The sequence below is a fragment of the Sebastes umbrosus genome, chromosome 7 (assembly GCF_015220745.1).
Source record: "Sebastes umbrosus isolate fSebUmb1 chromosome 7, fSebUmb1.pri, whole genome shotgun sequence".
Taxonomy (NCBI): Eukaryota; Metazoa; Chordata; class Actinopteri; order Perciformes; family Sebastidae; genus Sebastes; species Sebastes umbrosus.
This window is the reverse complement of record NC_051275.1, coordinates 14,674,851-14,694,081: the sequence shown is the minus strand read 5'-3', so window position 1 is coordinate 14,694,081 and position 19,231 is coordinate 14,674,851. Positions and strand designations below refer to the sequence as shown.

Here is a 19,231-nt window from a genome sequence, read left to right as displayed (position 1 = left end):
AACAGCATATCAGTAGTCTGTTGATTGAAACAGCCACCAAAAATCGCCTAAGATATATCATAAAATATCTGATAATTACTAAGCATGTTTTCAGGGATTCATTCAGCCAACTCCAGAAAAAAAGGAGGCTACATTAGTACATTTACATGCAGGTTAACAACCATTGACTCCTAACATGCTGGTGTTAGCATAACATTTAGCATGTTAGCATGCTAAATAAAAGGATGTTCTTCAGTGCCACCTGCTGGGCAGTTAATATATATGTAATTTTGATGAAATGATTCAAATAAAACTACTTAATATGTACATATACAATACATACATAGTGTATGCATATGTAACTCTATTAAATATCATGACCTTCAGTATTTGAAGATGCTGTGAAACCCCAGATTAGGTTCAATCTCATTATTTTTGAAATTTTCACTACATAAAATTTCTGCAAAACTATGTTAAGGTTAAAGTTAAGGAAAGATCATGCTTCTGGCGAATGAATGGTGGTTAAATTATGGTTAGGGTCAAGCAACAAAAACACTGGTTAAGGTTTGGGAAAGAGTGAACTGTAACAGGATCCAATCTCCAACCCAGATTTGCTACATGCTCTTTCACCACCATAACCTCCACACCACTAACTATGTCCTGCATTGGCACTGAACATTGTACTTAATCGTGAGGTGTAGTAGAATCGTCCAATACAGATGTAAATCTTATCAGGAATACTGGTGCTGACATATTATGTCTTTTTTTGTAAAGATTGTTTAATAATAAATAAACACATATGATAAAACATATGCCCACAACCACACTCCCAACACACACACATATAAACACACAAAACATATATGTTTGTACACAGACAGGACTTGGGGGATTTAAATGTTTGTTTGCACTGATACACCACCTGTCTTTCTACTGATACTGTATACTTAACCAAAATAGTTCATACAACATATCATAAAGCTATATTCTTCATCTCGACTGAACTCTGTCAGAAGCTTTCTTCACACACACTCTAATGTACTCATTTTTTGGTGTCTGGGCCTGAAACATTTAAGGTGTACTGCCCCAAACAAACATGAAGAGCCTAACAACATTTTTAGTTCTGTTGTAATTATATAATTATTTAAAAAAAAATATTCAAGTATAAAATCAAAGCACTGCCTCAAATTTTGTTTCCCATATTTGCCTGAATAACAATTATTTTATGGTGTTTCTCCAAATCAACTCCCAATTATTGAGTTTGATTTCCAGTGTTTCTTTGTTTCTGTTTCTCCCTTTTCATTGACGTAGATTTGGCAAATAAAAAATCTCCAGCTTTGAAAGAAACATAATGGTGTTTGAAACAAAATATACCATCTCAAATGAAAAACAACAAAATGATATGACATCATTATACAGTGATTCGATAAGAGGACCATCTGCAGAAGTATAAAGCTCTGCCCATGACAGGAGTCACACCTGTTGGTCAGCGATAGAAGAACTCATCACAGCGTATACATGTTAGTGTGTGCCTGTTTGTTCCAGATGTGTGACTGTGCCTATGTCATGTTACAGTTTGTGCTTTTTGTGGGGGCCTTTGGAGCAGAGGAAGACACGGCGCTCTGTGAGATGCTGGGGAGCCCAGTGTTTCCTGTGTTATCTAAGGAAGGAGATATCACTATTGGAGGAGCTTTCTCCATCCACCAACCAACATTTAACCCTTCGCCCTCCTTCACAGATGCTCCAGAACCTCTCATATGCTCTGGGTACTGTTTGTTGTCTCATTTCTCATTTTTTTTTGTTTTTAACAAAAGAAAAGTCTAAAAGCTGTTAGTTAAAACTGTTCTTTCTCGTTTTCAGGATGAATATGCGAGCATTTCACTTTGCCCAAACAATGATTTTTGCCATCCAGGAGATCAACAATAGCAGCTCTCTGCTGCCTAATATCTCAATTGGTTATAAGGTGTTTGACAACTGTGCTTCAACACTGTATTCTTCGAGTGTGGTGATGGGTCTAATAAATGGGCAGGAAAGGACTTTGGGTCAAACCTGCTCCGGCCAGTCATCTGTTCATGCCATCATCGGACCCTCTGGTTCCTCCTCAACCATTGCGATGCTACAAATTGCAGGGCTTTTCCAAATACCAGTGGTAAATATGTGTCATATTTGTATTATTTTTTTTGACTGATTTCACCATGTTCCTTTTTACAACTTAGTATGAAGGGACCATCGACAAAGAATGCATTCTGGTAGTGTTATGGTTCAATTCAGGGCTATAAGGTCAGAATTAAGTTTCCAGGGTTTGCACAGATAATGCAGATTGAGTCAAAAGTCTACCTTTTGTCAGTTATTACTTGTACTCAAATGTTATAAATGTGTTTTTTTGTATTCCTCCTTTTCTTTTTCATTAGATCAGTCACTATACCACTTGTGCTTGTCTGAGTAACAGAAAGGAGTACCCCTCCTTCTTCAGGCAAAGATCCCGGGACTGCGAGAGTTTCTTTTGCAAGTTAACCTAAGTCAAGAACCTCATAATAATCTGCTGAGGGGGTTTTGGGAAGGCAGATTTGGTTGCAGTTTCCAACCTAGTGTGCATGGTCAGACACAGTGCTCTGGTTCTGAGAGACTAGAGGACATCAACAATCCTTTCACAGATGTGTCAAAGTTAAGGATATCCAACAATGTGTATAAGGCTGTGTATGCTGTGGCTCATGCCATGCACAACATGTTGAAATGTGGGCAAAGAGAAGCAGTGAAACAGTTGTGTATCTGGAAAGATTTTTTAGAGCCAAAAGAGGTTAAAGGACACCTGACTCATTGATCTTTTATCTGACTAAAGATTGTTAGAATCGATGGCCCCAACCATGGCTCTGAATATCAGTAGCCTAACTGTACTGTGTATTGGTAAATCCATTACACTGTCCATGGTGCTGAACTAGCAGATGGATTTGTAATTAGGGCCCAAGCACGAAAGTGCCAGGACCCCAACGGTGTCCTGGCACGAAGTGATAGGAAACCTATTGTTTTTCTAGGTATTATTATTATTTTTCTACCCGGAGATTGCCTTTTTGGGACCTTTTCCATCCCCAAAAACTCACCAAAAGTGGAATATGCGTCAGAAGTGGCGCGAAATTCAATATTCTGGAGTGATTGGGCTCGGGTGTCACCAGCGGGCACGATAGCGCCCCCTAATGTAGGCAGTTTTTCAGAGAAAGTTTCTTCGATCTTCACTAAATTCTAGTATGTTATTGTTCACATCCTCAAACCCGGATTAAATATTTTTGAGATTTTTTTGGCCAACAGGAAGTCAGCTATCTTGGACTTCCTGCGTGATTTTAAAATGTACGAATACATGTTTGAGGACTTTAGAATGCACAAAAACTCATGAAACTTTACACGCACATCTAAACTAGTAATTACTTTGATTTAGTGGTGAAATTTTGCTTGAGGGCTGTTTTCTATCCAGAAAATTGCGTGAACGTGAGGACTCCCTCTCTGCTGAAGCTCAAAACGATAGAAATAATCTACTACTTTCCCTATTGGTTGACTAAGTGAATATATGACATCCTTCAAAAAGGTATGCCATCTATAGTCAAACATGCGAGCAGCAGTAACAGGGTTGCGTCGCAAAAGATCACATTTGGCTGCCCAGTCTATATCTTCAGGATTCTCACTTCTACCGTCTTGATGCAACATACAACTTAACAAATTTCCCCATCTCATGTCAGCTGATGAGAAAGAACAGAAGAAAGTAGGCAGACCAATCTGTCTAACCATTGCAAACAAATCCTTTTGGATCCCAGACCAAAAAGCAGGGGTGCCTCGAATTGGCTTCATAAACCTATATCCCCCTCATCATTCTGAAAGAAACGTTGCAAAGACTGGTTGTTATTCAGCATGTCAGCTGAGATTTTAGATGTATTATTTCAATTATGCCCCTTGCATAAAGCTATTGAAATGTTGGATGAAACCTGATCCACTTCACTCATGTATTGGGCGTAGAAAATATATTCCAAATTTGTAGCAAACCTGCCATCAGCATTCAAGATGCTATTATTAACATAGCGTGACAAAGTCAATCTATTGTTACGGAAGTCATGATATGTTGGACTTCCGATTGGGAATAAAGTTGGGAAACTTTTTGCCTCATTAGTTTTATCTTGGAGGACTTGAACAGTGTTGTTACCCTCAGCAGGTGCAACATTTAAATTGTTGTCAAAGCGATCTAATATCTCCTGCCTTAAGTCTATTGGCTGAAGGCATGTATCCATGAAAATGCCATGTGATTGGCGATCATGTAAATTGTCTGCTTCAGCACTTGCCTCCCCTTCCGCATCCACATGCATAGCTTCATCGTTGCCTTGTTCAAAATCATTCAGCCAATCATTATTGAATTGCATAATATGGATTGGTTTTCTGTAAGTACAGCACAGCTTGTCTAACATGATCTATATTGACATATTGATATTCGTAGTGTCCTTTATATGTCAATTTGCGTTTCAACTTCACACGCAAGACAGATACATCTGTGTCAGTTCTTGGTAAAACAACCGTTGAGCTAACAATATTGGATGGAACACAAGTGAGAAGTGACAAGTGACAAGTGGTCCATGAATGCCGTTTTGTGCACCTTTAGGCAAGGCCAACATCTTCATAAAAGGAATGTGTAATGCAATCAAATGCTGTTCTAAACTATTAAGACAACTCAGCTCTGGAGAAATAGGATACAAATGCAAGTTATTAACAATGCTCTCTGCTGGCATTTCACCTTGACGCAACTTAACATTGCAACAATAACAATTCCATAACTAACCTTTTGATGATTCTAACCACTTGCAAGGTACCTCACAATTAGCACACTTAGCACAAAAAATCTTCCACTTCTTGGCTACCAAAGAACTCTCCTTCTGCTGCAAGTAACTATTCTTGTTACAAATTTGTACGTGGTGCTTGAAAAGCAACCTAACATACATAGTCCGGTCCACTTCTTACCTTTTCCTGTAACTGTCTCAACACAAAGTCAAAGCTTTTCTTTCTCTCTTTCATTTCAATCGATTTCCGCCTGTTAGCTGTTTTCAGTGACAATTTGTGTTGCTCATCTACAGCATATTTGTTAATGCTGGCTTTACGAAGAGACGACCTGTGGTTCTCATCTACAGCATATTTGTTAATGCTGGCTTTGCGAGCAGACAACCTGTGGTTCTCATCAATAGCATGTTTCTGTATACTGTTTTCCCTCAACTTCAAACCGTATTCCTCATTATCATAATATCTTTTACTACATGCCCTTTGTCGCTTCACTTTGTTAGATGGATCACGTCTATATTGCATCTTTAAAGTCAAACATTTCTTTGTAATCATATACTTTGATCGCTGGGCAGAAGTAGATGTCTTTTTATCTGAATGAATACTCTTTCTGTCTGTCATTGCATTCATCTGAATCATTAACATTCTTATGTTTTGATGACATTCCACTGCCCTGATCAGCAACTGAATCTTCAGATTCACTCAGGTCAATCATTTCAATACAACTGCTTCTATCACTCCTGGTTTGCATTTGCTTTGTATTAAGCTGTTCTTGAATCATACACAGATTATAGCAACCTGAATGGTGTTTTACACACACGACTGATTCATAATAATTCTGATTATGATGCAGTAAGTAAATTCCCTGCTCAGAAACTTGCTTGCCCATACATCTGTATTTCAACCACTTGCCACTAGAGTGTGTGTAGATATCTACACCCAGAAGGTTTGCTGCAGCCTGGATTTCCACCTCAGTTGCCCAGCTACCAACAAAATTCATTCTGGACTTGTTGATATAATCTGTCAACGAGCTGTAGTCCCTTCTTATCAAACTACCAAACAACAATTTGTTTCCCTCCATGTGCTTCAAGATAGCAAGCCTAAACTTGCGATGGGGTTTCTGGTTGCCACACACAACTTGTGACAGAGCCCTAAAAAACAATTTCCATCACTAACAATTTTGTCTGTAGTGCATGGCTCACCCAAAGCACCGTATGATCCAGAGGGTACTTCACCTTGTTTCTCAAACACAACATTTAACTGATTAAACAATGTCTGAGAAACTTCTTTGGATAACACATTCAATTGAAAGCCTGTCATTGGGAATCCAACAGCAACACAACAGCTGTCACCTACTACTTCAATGAGGTCATCAGGTAGTTTAACCTTATTTTCCTCACAGACATCATCACTGACATCAACTACACCAGCATCAGATTCAAACTCAGTGGGAGAAATGATGCATGTAGGTGTGTTGTTAGATGAGGCTAATTGCTTGCCAACTTTCATGAGTTTTCGAGTATACCAAGGGCGTCAAAGGCATGTTCAAAGTCTAAAAGACATAAGGGGGCGCTAGAGAGCCAAAATGCCACGCCCAAGCAAAGTTTCACCACTAAATCAAAGTAATTACGAGTTTGGATGTGCGTGTAAAGTTTCATGAGTTTTTGTGCATCCTAAAGTCCTCAAACATGTGTTCGTAAATTTTAAAATCACGCAGGAAGTCCAACATGGCTGACTTCCTGTTGGCCGAAAAAATCTCGAAAATATTTAATCCGGGTATGAGGGCGTGAGCAATGACATACTTGAATTTCGTGAAGATCGGAGTAACTTTTTCTGACAACCTGCCATCATTAGGGGGCGCTATGGAGCCCTGCTGGAGACACCCGAGCCCAGTCATTACAGAAATTTGCAATTTTCGCGACTTCTGATGCATATTCCACTTTTGGTGAGTTTTTGGGGATGGGAAAGGTCCCAAAAATGCGATCTCGCAGCAGAAAAATAATAATAATACTTAGAAAAACAATAGGTTTCCTTGCACTTCGTGTTTTCAATTTATGACCAAACTACAATGAAACTTATTTAAATTATGTTTTTAGATATTTACATAACCATAATGAATATCATGTAAGTTTAAGATTTAGTTATTTACAAAATCATAATAAATATTATGGAAACAATATGAATATTGTTAATAAAAAAGGTGTAATCCAGAAATGGTGAATTTGGTTTTTAAGTAGTTCGTGTTCATGGAACCACAAGCTATTTCAGAAAGAAGTGCTCATTTATGTATTAAGAAAATTCTCCTAATAATCAAGCTAAATAAACTATATAAAAAATCTCTTGGATCTTAATAAAATACATGTATTGTGACAATCCCCCACAGTATCTGTTTTATAATATTTGTACTTGTGTTCAAGGTATCCTATTGTTCCAGTATTGTAGTGTTCAGCAACACAATGTGGCAAACAGAAAAAAACTATGTGACACATTTCAAAAAGCACATAGATGAAAACTTTTATTGTCATTTCACAAATATACTGACACAAATATACTTTTAACTGTTTAGGGGTAAAATAGCTGAATCAGTACCAGTGTTTGTACTTTAAATCAGAGCTCATTTACACATTCTTGCACCAGTTAATGGGCCATAGGTGGGTCATTGTCATCAAACCAGTGTTGGTACTTTACATCAGAGCTCATTTACACATTCTTGCACCAGTTAATGGGCCATAGGTGGGTCATTGTCATCAAACCAGTGTTGGTACTGTACATCAGAGCTCATTTACACATTTTTGCACCAGTTAATGGGCCATAGGTGGGTCATTATCGTCAATCTGGCATTTACAGTCTAATCAAGCAGCTGATATACATATGTATGGTACCAAGTCTATAGTGAAACCTGTTTAAAAGACATGCAGATTATTTACATTTAAAACCTTGCATGGAACCAACTGTTGAGTCTTGATATTAGTTTGATTACATGTTAGGTACACCAAAACATTTTAATATATGAATAATATAGTACATACATATGACTTTCTAAAATGACATTTTGTAGTATCACTTTTGGAGTAAATGTGATGTTTGTCGATGCACTTAAACCAGAGAAAAGCTGAGATCAAATGAGACTGATTACCTCTGTGAGACCCACAATAGACCTGTTTTTGTCTTCATTAGAGGTGTCCAGGGGGTGTTTAAGGGGGGATAGCAAGTCTACAGTAGATGTCCCATAGAAGAGAGGAGAATTTACATGATTCGCCATTGAAAGACAAACTGTTGTTGACTGTACTTGGTCCAATCTGCCCCAAACTTGATCTACTTCATAAGAGTTCAGGCCTGAGGACATTTACATGGCAATATTGATTCATAGTCACAGCCCTACCTACTGGCAACAGGAAGTCAGCGATATGTGAAAAATATAATCTGATTCATATGAAATTTACATTGTGTGGTCTACACTTGATGATGATCAACATGATGAATGTTTAACTGTGTTCACTAGCGCCTCATAGTGGACACAGGAAAAGGTGAAAAATTGCAATACGTCATTTCCTGTCCCACTCAGTACACGCAGGAAATAACGTCTAACTTGTGCATGCAGTGTCCGATGGTCACTGAAATATACAGGTATGTTGTCCGGCATCCCGCCAGTACCCCCGACGCGCCAGGAGGGGAGAGGGCCCGTTCATCGCTGCTCGCAGCTTTAATTCAGACTTTTTATCTGTGTCTGTTCTGTTTTACATTTTTCATTGTTGTAGATTTGGCAAATAAAAAAAATCCATCTTTGAAACAAACTTGTTGATATTCTCAGTTTGCAGCTAAAGTATGTTTCCCCCTCATCACCCCCCCCTACAATTTAACTTACAAGAATAATAACATAACAGTCTTAGAAAAAGAATATACCATCTGAAATGAAAAACAACAAAGTGATGTGACATCATTAAACAGTGATTTGATATGAGGACCATCTGCAGAAGTATAAAGCTCTGCCCATCACAGGAGACACACCTGTTGGTCAGCGATAGAAGAGCTCATCACAGCATACAGGTTAGTGTGTGTGCCTGTTTGTAGAAAATGTTTGACAGTGCCTATGTCATGTTACTGTTTGTGTTTTCTGTGGGAGCCTTTGGTGCACAGGAAGACATGGTGCTCTGTGAGATGCTGGGGAGGCCAGAGTTTCCTCTGTTATCTAAGGAAGGAGATATCACTATTGGAGGAGTTTTCTACATCCAAAAAGAAATGTTGAAGCCTTCGCTTTTCTTCACAGATGCTCCAGAACCTCTCATATGCTCCAGGTTCTGTTTGTTGTCTCCTTTCTCATTGGTTTTGATTTAAGTCAAAAAGCTGTTAGTTAAAACTGTTATCTATCCTTTCAGGATGAAAATGCAACAATTTCAATTTGCCCAAACAATGATTTTTGCCATCCAGGAGATCAACAATAGCAGCTCTCTGCTGCCTAATATCTCAATTGGTTATAAGGTGTTTGACAACTGTGCTTCAACACTGTCTTCTTCGAGTGTGGTGATGGGTCTAATAAATGGGCAGGAAAGGACTTTGGGTCAAAGCTGCTCCGGCCAGTCATCTGTTCATGCCATCATCGGACCCTCTAGTTCCTCCTCAACCATTGCGATGCTACAAATTGCAGGGCTTTTCCAAATCCCAGTGGTAAATATGTGTCATATTTTTAATAATATTTTGACCATGTTCCTTATACAATGTAGTATAAAGGGACCATCAACAAACACTGAATTCTGGTGGTAATATGATTCATTTCTGGGCTATAAGGTCAGGATTAAGGTTGCCAGGGTTTGCACAGTTGCAGCAAATTGAGTCAAACGTCTACCTGTTGTCAATTATTTCTTATACCCTTATTTTATAAATGTGTTTTTTTGCATCCCTCCTTTTCTTTCCTATTAGATCAGTTACCTTGCCACTTGTGCTTGTCTGAGTAACAGAAAGGAGTACCCCTCCTTCTTCAGAACCATCCCTAGTGACTACTATCAGAGCAGAGCCTTGGCAAAACTGGTAAAGCACTTTGGCTGGACATGGGTTGGGGCAGTTAGAAGTGATAATGACTATGGTAACAATGGCATGGAAACATTTATCATAGCTGCAAGGCAGGAGGGGGTCTGCATCGAGTACTCAGAGGTCATCTCAAGGACTGACTCCAGTGGGCAAATTGCCAAGGTGGTCAGAGTGATCCAAAGTGGCAGTGCAAAGGTTTTAGTTGCCTTCATCTCCCAGGAGATAGATATGCTGCTTGAGGAAGCTCTGAAGCAGAATTTAACTGGGCTTCAGTGGGTGGGCAGTGAATCCTGGATTACGGCACCTTACCTGGCCACCAAGAGGTACTCGGGAATCCTGACAGGGTCTCTGGGCTTCACCATCAGAAAAGCAAAGATCCCAGGCCTGAGAGAGTTTCTTTTGCAGGTTAACCCAAGTCAAGACCCTCATAATAATCTGCTGAGGGAGTTCTGGGAAACCACATTTGGTTGCAGTTTCCAACCCAGCCTGCATGGTCAGACCCAGTGCTCTGGTTCTGAGAGACTAGAGGACATCAACAATGGTTTCACAGATGTGTCAGCGCTAAGGATATCCAACAATGTGTATAAGGCTGTGTATGCTGTGGCTCATGCCATGCATAACATGTTGAAATGTGGACAAAGTGGTGAAGCGGTGAATCAGTCCTGTATCTGGAAAGATTTTTTAGAGCCTAAAGAGGTTAGAGGTCGCCTTCAAGAATTAAGTAAACATTTTAAATAATAACCCTGTATTTTAAGTTATTCACCATTATTCTCTGTTGGTAGGTTGTGAAACACCTCCAAGATGTGAATTTCACCCTTCAGTCAGGAGAAACTGTGGGTTTTGATGACAACGGAGACCCTACAGCAACTTATGAGCTGGTGAACTGGCAGAGAAACCAAGCAGGAGATATTGTGTTTGTGGCTGTAGGGAGCTACGATGCCTCACTACCGAATGGAAAGCAGTTTATTATGAACGGAATAAACACAACATGGGCTGCCGGATCCCCAAAGGTATCAAACAAACATGTTAGGTATGAAATAGGCTACATAATGTGGAGGTTGATTTTAATTAAAGTATTAAGTGTGATTACCATTATTAAAAATATGTCAATTCTGCATAGTTTAAGAAGTCTTATAAAAGTTAAAAACAAAACAAAACAAAAATACACATATATAAAAATGATTGATGTGTAAGATCAAGGTATAAAGCTCAAGCATGAGTTTTTAAACCATAAATAAGACCCTAATGCTGATTATATAAAACTAATTAAATTAAAGCTGATGCCAGTAACTTTGAGCAAATATGATGAAAATGTATTTTTACAAAACAGTCACTATATCCTGACAATAGTACAAGAGACAGATAATCTATGAAAAAAAACATTATCTTCCTCTGCATTGTCCTAGTGCTTCTAATGGCATTTGAAATGTCCTACCCTGCCTGAACAAACACAACCAATTAGAGTTGAGTAGTCTCTGGGCAGCAAAAGCTGTGAACTCCGATCAAATGGTCAAACTAGGAAGCGCTGATCAAAAATGAATCAATATTGTGTTACTGTTGTGCTTATTTCTTGCCTCAAATGTTTTCAAACATTTTTCAGCTAAACATTAGACTAAAATATATTTCTGAAAACATTTGAGGCGAGAAATAGACATTACAGTAACATCATTTTGTTTCATGTTTGATCAGCGCTGCCTTTTTTGGCAGTGTGATCGGAGTTTGTGAGTTTTGCAAGCAGTGATTAACAGCTGCTCTACAGACCCCTTAGCTCCAATTGGCTGTTTTTATCATATTTGCTCATATTTGCTTTAAGTATTTGGACAACAGGGGCAACAAACTATGAGTAACTGAGGAGTTGTGGTGTTGTTACAGAGGCCACAGTCTGTCTGCAGTGAGAGTTGTCTGCCAGGTTTCCGGCAGGCTGTGATTAAAGGCAAACCCATCTGCTGTTTCTCCTGCATCGCCTGTGCTGATGGAGAGATCAGTAACTCCAGCAGTGAGTAGATCTATAATTTATTATATAATATGTGTATGAAATCAATGCTTTCGAGTATCTTTATAAGTCACTAAATACAGCAGGTGCTTATTTTAATATGAGCTCTGCTCTAATAACTCGCAGCTGACAGCATGAACACATTTCAGCGTTCCATGTTTTCCATTCAGATTCTGCCGAGTGTTCACGGTGTCCACTGGAGTACTGGTCAAATGAAGATCACAGCCAGTGTGTTCCAAAGGTGATCGAGTTCCTATCTTACGGAGAAACCATGGGCGCCCTCCTCGCTGCTTTCTCGTTGTTCGGAGCAAGTTTAACACTGGTGGTGTCATGTGTCTTCTTTCGCTTTCGTCACACACCTCTCGTCAAAGCCAGTAACTCTGAGCTGAGCTTCCTGCTGCTCTTCTCCTTGACTCTGTGTTTCCTGTGCTCTCTGACCTTCATAGGCCGGCCCTCTGAGTGGTCCTGCATGCTACGACACACAGCATTCGGCATCACCTTTGCCCTGTGCATGTCTTGTATCTTGGCTAAAACCATGGCGGTGGTGAACGCCTTTAAGGCTAAAAGGCCATCGAACAAAGTCCCTCAATGCTCTGCTCCGCTTCAGAGAACAAGCGTTCTCAGCTTTACTTCACTGCAGGTGTTAGTTTGTGTTCTGTGGTTAACTCTTGCCCCGCCATTCCCCTACAAAAATACAGCTCATGCCACTGAAAGGATTATTCTAGAGTGTGATTTAGGGTCACCTATTGGGTTCTGGGCTGTGCTGGGGTATATAGGACTCCTGGCTGTAATGTGCTTCGTCTTCGCTTTTCTGGCTCGAAAGCTGCCTGATAATTTCAATGAAGCTAAATTTATCACCTTCAGCATGCTGATATTCTGTGCTGTCTGGATCACATTTATCCCAGCGTATGTCAGCTCTCCTGGGAAGTTCACTGTGGCTGTGGAGATATTTGCTATTTTAGCCTCCAGTTATGGACTACTTCTCTGTATATTTGCACCAAAGTGCTTTATTATTGTCCTCAAACCTGAACTGAACACAAAAAAACATCTGATGGGGAAAACAGGATCCCATTAAACATAAATTAAATACAGTCTTGTGTTGTGTTGTGTCTTGGTTTCAATATTGAATTGACCCCAGAATACTTTTCATGATAATATATGTTGGGACCCACCAATGTGACTGCTGGCAAGTGACCACATGAACTCAGTAATATGATCCTTGACCCATTGACTCAGCTCAGTAGCCATTGGCTACTGTAGCATTCACACATACTTGTGAAATTCATCCAGGACAAAATCAGAGGAATCTCTTTGTTCCTCCTTTTTCTTTGCCCCTCTTCACCGCTATTTTAGCCTCCAGTTATGGACTACTTCTCAGTATATTTGCACCAAAGTGCTTTATTATTGTTCTCAAACCTGAACTGAACACAAAAAAAGAAACATCTGATGGGGAAAACAGGATGCTATTGAATATAAATGAAATAACAGCCTTTTACTTTTTTATTTCACAAACTTGGCTTTGATTTTAAAGTGATCCCAGAATACTATTAATTAAAACATACATTTATTTAGTATTCTTTTTTTCGCTCTGTATCAAAATATAAACAAAAGCAACAAAGCAGTTTTTGTCAATTCAACATTGCTGACTGGCAGTTAAACTCACATTTTAATTTTAGGCAATTCTATTTTGTAGTGAATCCTACCTATCCTACCTATCTGCTGCTAAAATAAAAAGTTAAGAAATACGTTAACATAATAATAATAATAATAATATGCATTTCATATGAATAAAAACACTTTTAAAAACATGTTTTGCATTATCTAACACATCTTATTATATTGTTACCACTTTTTTGCATGATCAAAATAAAGAAAACAAATAAAAAAGTATCCATGACTTCCTGTCTCTTTGTTTTAATTCCTATTATAGGGCCTTCACCATGTACACTTGTATTCACACAAGCATATTACACACATATTTTACAGAAAACATACGAGTGAAAAGGTTTTTTCATTTCTGAAAAAGACTCTTGAAAAGAACATGCACTTGACACTAACCTATCCCACACAGCCGGTCTTGTCTTTAATATCCCCAAATATAAAGTAGCTAATGTAATAACAGAGATCTTAACCTTAATTCATTCAGGGAAGTTATATTGCGAACAGGGTTCTCTTTTTCTGGGATGCCCTGTTCATACTCAACCAGTTACAGACATTCACATCAAACCTTGAACATGGCCAGTGCATATAGCTCCACTGAATCAGGTTTAATCTTAAAGGCCTGGCTCATCAGTGGTCTGTGGATTGAACCGGCGACCAAAAGTAACAAGAAATCATAATATATTTTAAGTATGATATTTACTGAACATGTATTCAGGGTTTTCATTCAGTAAACACCAGCAAAAAAGAGTAGGCTACATTAGTTGATTAACGTGCATGTTAACAATCATCAAATCCTAACATGCTGGTGTTAGCATAACATTTAGCATGCTAACATGCTAAATAAAAGACTTCTATTCAGTGCCACTTGCTGTATAGTTAATATATTGTAATTGTGATGAATGTATTAAAATAAAAAAAACTTCACTGATATGTTATGTGCATATATATATATAGTGTATATGATTATATTAAAACCCAGATTAGGTTCAGTCCCAACATTTAAAGAAATGTTCTCCATAATCTGTACGACTATGTTAATTAAAATGAAGGGACAGGAAGTCGTGGATAGTTTTTACATTTATTTTATTTATTTGTATTGTGCAATAAATTGGTAACAATACAAGTGTAAGACAATGCAAAACATTTTTTTTTTAATATTTATATGAAATGCAAATTACTATTACTATTATTATTATTATTATAACTCAAACATGTTTTAACTGTCTATTGTAGCAACAGATAGGTAGGACTCCCAACATCATGGAATTATCTAAAATCAAAATGTGAGATTAACTGCCAGTTAACAATGTTGACACAGTTGCTTTGTAGATTGTGTCTGAATTTTGATTAAAAAAAAGCAAGCTAAATAATATGTATGTTATAATTAATAGTATTCTGGGGTCATTTCAAAATTAAAGCCAGGCCACAACTCGTGAAATAAAAAAGTAAAAGACTGTCATTAAATTTATGTTTAATTGGATTCTGTTTTCCCCATCAGATGTTTTTTTGTGTTCAGTTCAGGTTTGAGAACAATAATAAAGCACTTTGGTGCAAATATACAGAGAAGTAGTCCATAACTGGAGGCTAAAATAGCAAATATCTCCACAGCCACAGTGAACTTCCCAGGAGAGCTGACATACGCTGGGATAAATGTGATCCAGACTGCAGAGAATATCAGCATGCTGAAGGTGATGAATTTAGCTTCATTGAAATTATCAGGTCAGCTTTCGAGCCAGAAAAGCGAAGACAAAGCAGAGCACAGCCAGGAGTCCTATATACCCCAGCACAGCCCAGAACCCAATAGGTGAACCTAAATCACACTCTAGAATAATCCTTTCAGTGGCATGAGCTGTATTTTTGTAGGGGAATGGAGGGGCAAGAGCTAACCACAGAACACAAACTAACACCTGTAGTAAAGTAAAGCTGAGAACGCTTGTTCTCTGAAGCGGAGCAGAGCACTGAGGGACTGTCTTCGATGGCCTATTAGCCTTAAAGGCGTTCACCACCGCCATGGTTTTAGCCAAGATACAAGACATGCACAGGGCAAAAGTGATGCCGAATGCTGTGTGTCGCAGCATGCAGGACCACTCAGAGGGCTGACCTATGAAGGTCAGAGAGCACAGGAAACACAGAGTCAAGGAGAAGAGCAGCAGGAAGCTCAGCTCAGAGTTGCTGGCTTTGACGAGAGGTGTGTGACGAAAGCGAAAGAAGACACATGACACCACCAGTGTTAAACTTGCTCCGAACAACGAGAAAGCAGCGAGGAGGGCGCCCATGGTTTCTTCGTAAGATAGGAACTCGATCACCTTTGGGACACACTGGTTGTGATCTTCATTTGACCAGTACTCCAGCGGACACCGCGAACATTCGGCAGCATCTGAATTGAAAACATGGAACGCTTGAAATGTTTCATGCTGCAATTTATGAGAGCAGAGCTCATGTTAAAATAAGCGCTTGCTATATTTTCTGACTTATAAAGCTACTGTAAAGCATTGATTTTGTACAAATATTACATAGTAAATTACAGATCTACTCACTGCTGGAGTTACTGATCTCTCCATCAGCACAGGCGATGCAGGAGAAACAGCAGATGGGTTTGCCTTTAATCACAGCCTGCCGGAAACCTGGCAGACAACTCTCACTGCAGACAGACTGTGGCCTCTGTAACAACACCACAACTCCTCAGTTACTCATAGTTTGTTGCCGGTGTAGTCCAAATTCTTAAAGCGAATATGATAAAAAAAAGTTATTTTCATAAACGGTCATTATACAATGATAGTAGTGCATGAGACATGTAATCTGAACAAAATAATGTTACTTTGTGCCCTCCTGTGCATCATGGCATTTGCAAGATTTCACAGCAACGAAGGAAAGCAGCCAATCATCACTGAGGAGTCTGTAAGAACCTTTAAATTACTGCTCGCAAAATGCATGAACTCCAATAAAACTGCCCATCTCGGCAACACCGATCAAATATGAATCAAGATTTTGTTACTACAATGCCTATTTCTTGCCTCAAAAGTTTTTAGAAAGATATTTTAGTTTGCTGTTAAGCTCTTAAATGAGAAAGTTTGCTCCGGCTGGTGGGCGCTTGGTATTGGTATTGTTTCATGATGGCCAGGTCACAAGCTTTCTCATTTTACAGCTAAACAGTACACTAAAATATGTTTCAGAAAACATTTGACCTGAGAAATACGTATTACAGTTACATAATGTTGATTATGCTAGTTTGACCGTTTGATCTGAGTTAACAGGTTTTGCTGCTCAGAGACTGCTCAACTCTAATTGGTTGTTTTTTTTCGGCACGGTTTAAAATTTCAAATGCCATTAGAAGCACTAGGACGATGCAGAGGAAGATGATGTTTTTTTCATAGATTATCTGTCTCATGTGCTATTGTCAGGATATAGTGACAGTTTTGAAAAAATTACTTTTCATCATATTTGCTAAAAGTAACCAACTGCGGCTTTAATTTAGTTGGTTAAATTTAATCAGCATAAGGGTCTTTTTTAGGATCTAAAAACTCTAGTTTAAGCTTTATACCTTGATCTTACAAATTAATCTACATCAGAAATGAAATTCTTGGCACTTGGCATGTCAGTCTGCAAAATCCACAGTATTTTTATGTATGTGTATTTTTTATTTTATTTTTGTTTGCTTTTCTATGACTTCCTAAACGATGCAGAATTGACCTTTTTTAGTGATAGAAGGGGCTCTCATTAGTTTTTAAATCAACCTTCACAAGTGGTAACCTATTTCATACCTAACATGTTTGTTTGATACCTTTTGGGATCCGGCAGCCCATGTTGTGTTTATTCCGTTCATGATAAACTGCTTTCCATTCGGTAGTGAGGCATCGTAGCTCCCTACAGCCACAAACACAGCCTCTCCTGCTTGGTTTCTCTGCCAGTTCACCAGTTCATAAGTTGCTGCAGGGTCTCCGTTTTCATCAAAACCCACAGTTTCTCCTGACTGAAGGGTGAAATTTACATCTTGGAGGTGTTTCACAACCTACCAACAGATAATAATGGTGAATAACTTAAAGTACAGGGTTATTATTCAACATATTTACTTCATTCTTGAAGGTGACCTCTAACCTCTTTAGGCTCTAAAAAATCTTTCCAGATACACAACTGTTTCACTGCTTCTCTTTGCCCACATTTCAACATGTTGTGTCATGGCATGAGCCACAGCATACACAGCCTTATACACATTGTTGGATATCCTTAGCTTTGACACATCTGTGAAAGGATTGTTGATGTCCTCTAGTCTCTCAGAACCAGAGCACTGGGTCTGACCGTGCACACTAGGTTGGAAACTGCAACCAAATGTGGCTTCCCAGAACTCCCTCAGCAGATTATTATGAGGGTCTTGACTTGGGTTAACTTGCAAAAGAAACTCTCGCAGGCCCGGGATCTTTGCTTTTCTGATGGTGAAGCCCAGAGATCCTGTCAGGATTCCCTGAGTACCTCTTGGTGGCCAGGTAAGTTGCCGTAATCCAGGACTCGCTGCCCACCCACTGCAGCCCAGTTAAGTTGTTCTTCAGAGCTTCCTCAAGCAGAATTCCCAGCCCGTGGGAGAGGAAGGCAACTAAAACCTTTGCACTGCCGCTTTGGATCACTCTGACCACCCTGGCAATATGCCCACTGGAGTAAGTGCTTGAGATGACTTCTGAGTACTCGATGCAGACCCCCTCCTGCCTTGCAGCTGTGATAAATGTTTCCATGCCGTTGTTACCATAGTCATTATCACTTCTAACTGCCCCAACCCATGTCCAGCCAAAGTGCTTTACCAGTTTTGCCAAGGCTCTGCTCTGATAGTAGTCACTAGGGATGGTTCTGAAGAAGGAGGGGTACTCCTTTCTGTTACTCAGACAAGCACAAGTGGCATAGTGACTGATCTAATACAAAAGAAAAGGAGGAATACAAAAAAAACACATTTATAACATTTGAGTACAAGAAAATAACTGACAAAAGGTAGACTTTTGACTCAATCTGCTGCATCTGTTCGAATCCTGGAAACCTTAATTCTGACCTTATAGCCCTGAATTGAACCATAATACTACTAGAATGCATTACTTTGTTGATGGTACCTTCATACTAAGTTGTAAAAAGGAACATGGTGAAATTCAGTCAAAAAATTAAACAAATATGACACATATTTACCATTGGTATTTGGAAAACCCCTGCAATTTGTAGCATCGCAATAGTTGAGGATGAATCAGAGGGTCCGATGATGGCATGAACAGATGACTGGCCAGAGCAGGTTTGACCCAAAGTCCTTTCCTGTCCATTTATTAGACCCATCACCAGACTCGTTGAAGACTGTGTTGAACCACATTTGTCAAACACCTTATAACCAATTGAGATATTAGGCAGCAGAGAGCTGCTATTGTTGATCTCCTGGATGGCAAAAATCATTGTTTGGGCAAAGTGAAATGCTCGCATATTCATCCTGAAAAGAGAGAGAACAGTTTTAACTAACAGCTTTTAGACTTTCTTTTGTTAAAATCAAAACAAATGAGAAATGAGACAACAAACAGTACCCAGAGCATATGAGAGGTTCTGGAGCATCTGTGAAGGAGGGCGGAGGGTTAAATGTTGGTTATGTGGATGGAGAAAGCTCCTCCAATAGTGATATCTCCTTCCTTAGATAACACAGGAAACACTGGGCACTCCCAGCATCTCACAGAGCACCGTGTCTTCCTCTGCTCCAAAGGCCCCCACAAAAAGCACAAACTGTAACATGACATAGGCACAGTCACACAT

At 39.1% G+C, this 19,231-nt stretch overlaps 1 protein-coding gene and 1 pseudogene across 1 annotated transcript; one reads left to right on the top strand and one right to left on the bottom strand.

The window, feature by feature from the left end:
• The first annotated feature begins 8,880 nt into the window (after window positions 1-8,880).
• LOC119491721 (extracellular calcium-sensing receptor-like) lies at window positions 8,881-12,878 on the top strand. Its single transcript, XM_037775921.1, has 6 exons — window positions 8,881-9,080; window positions 9,162-9,450; window positions 9,703-10,506; window positions 10,593-10,820; window positions 11,683-11,806; window positions 11,974-12,878. The coding sequence occupies exons 1-6, from the start codon at window positions 8,881-8,883 to the stop codon at window positions 12,876-12,878; spliced, it is 2,550 nt and encodes an 849-aa protein (XP_037631849.1).
• A 1,944-nt stretch (window positions 12,879-14,822) lies between these two features.
• LOC119491597 lies at window positions 14,823-19,231 on the bottom strand (annotated as a pseudogene).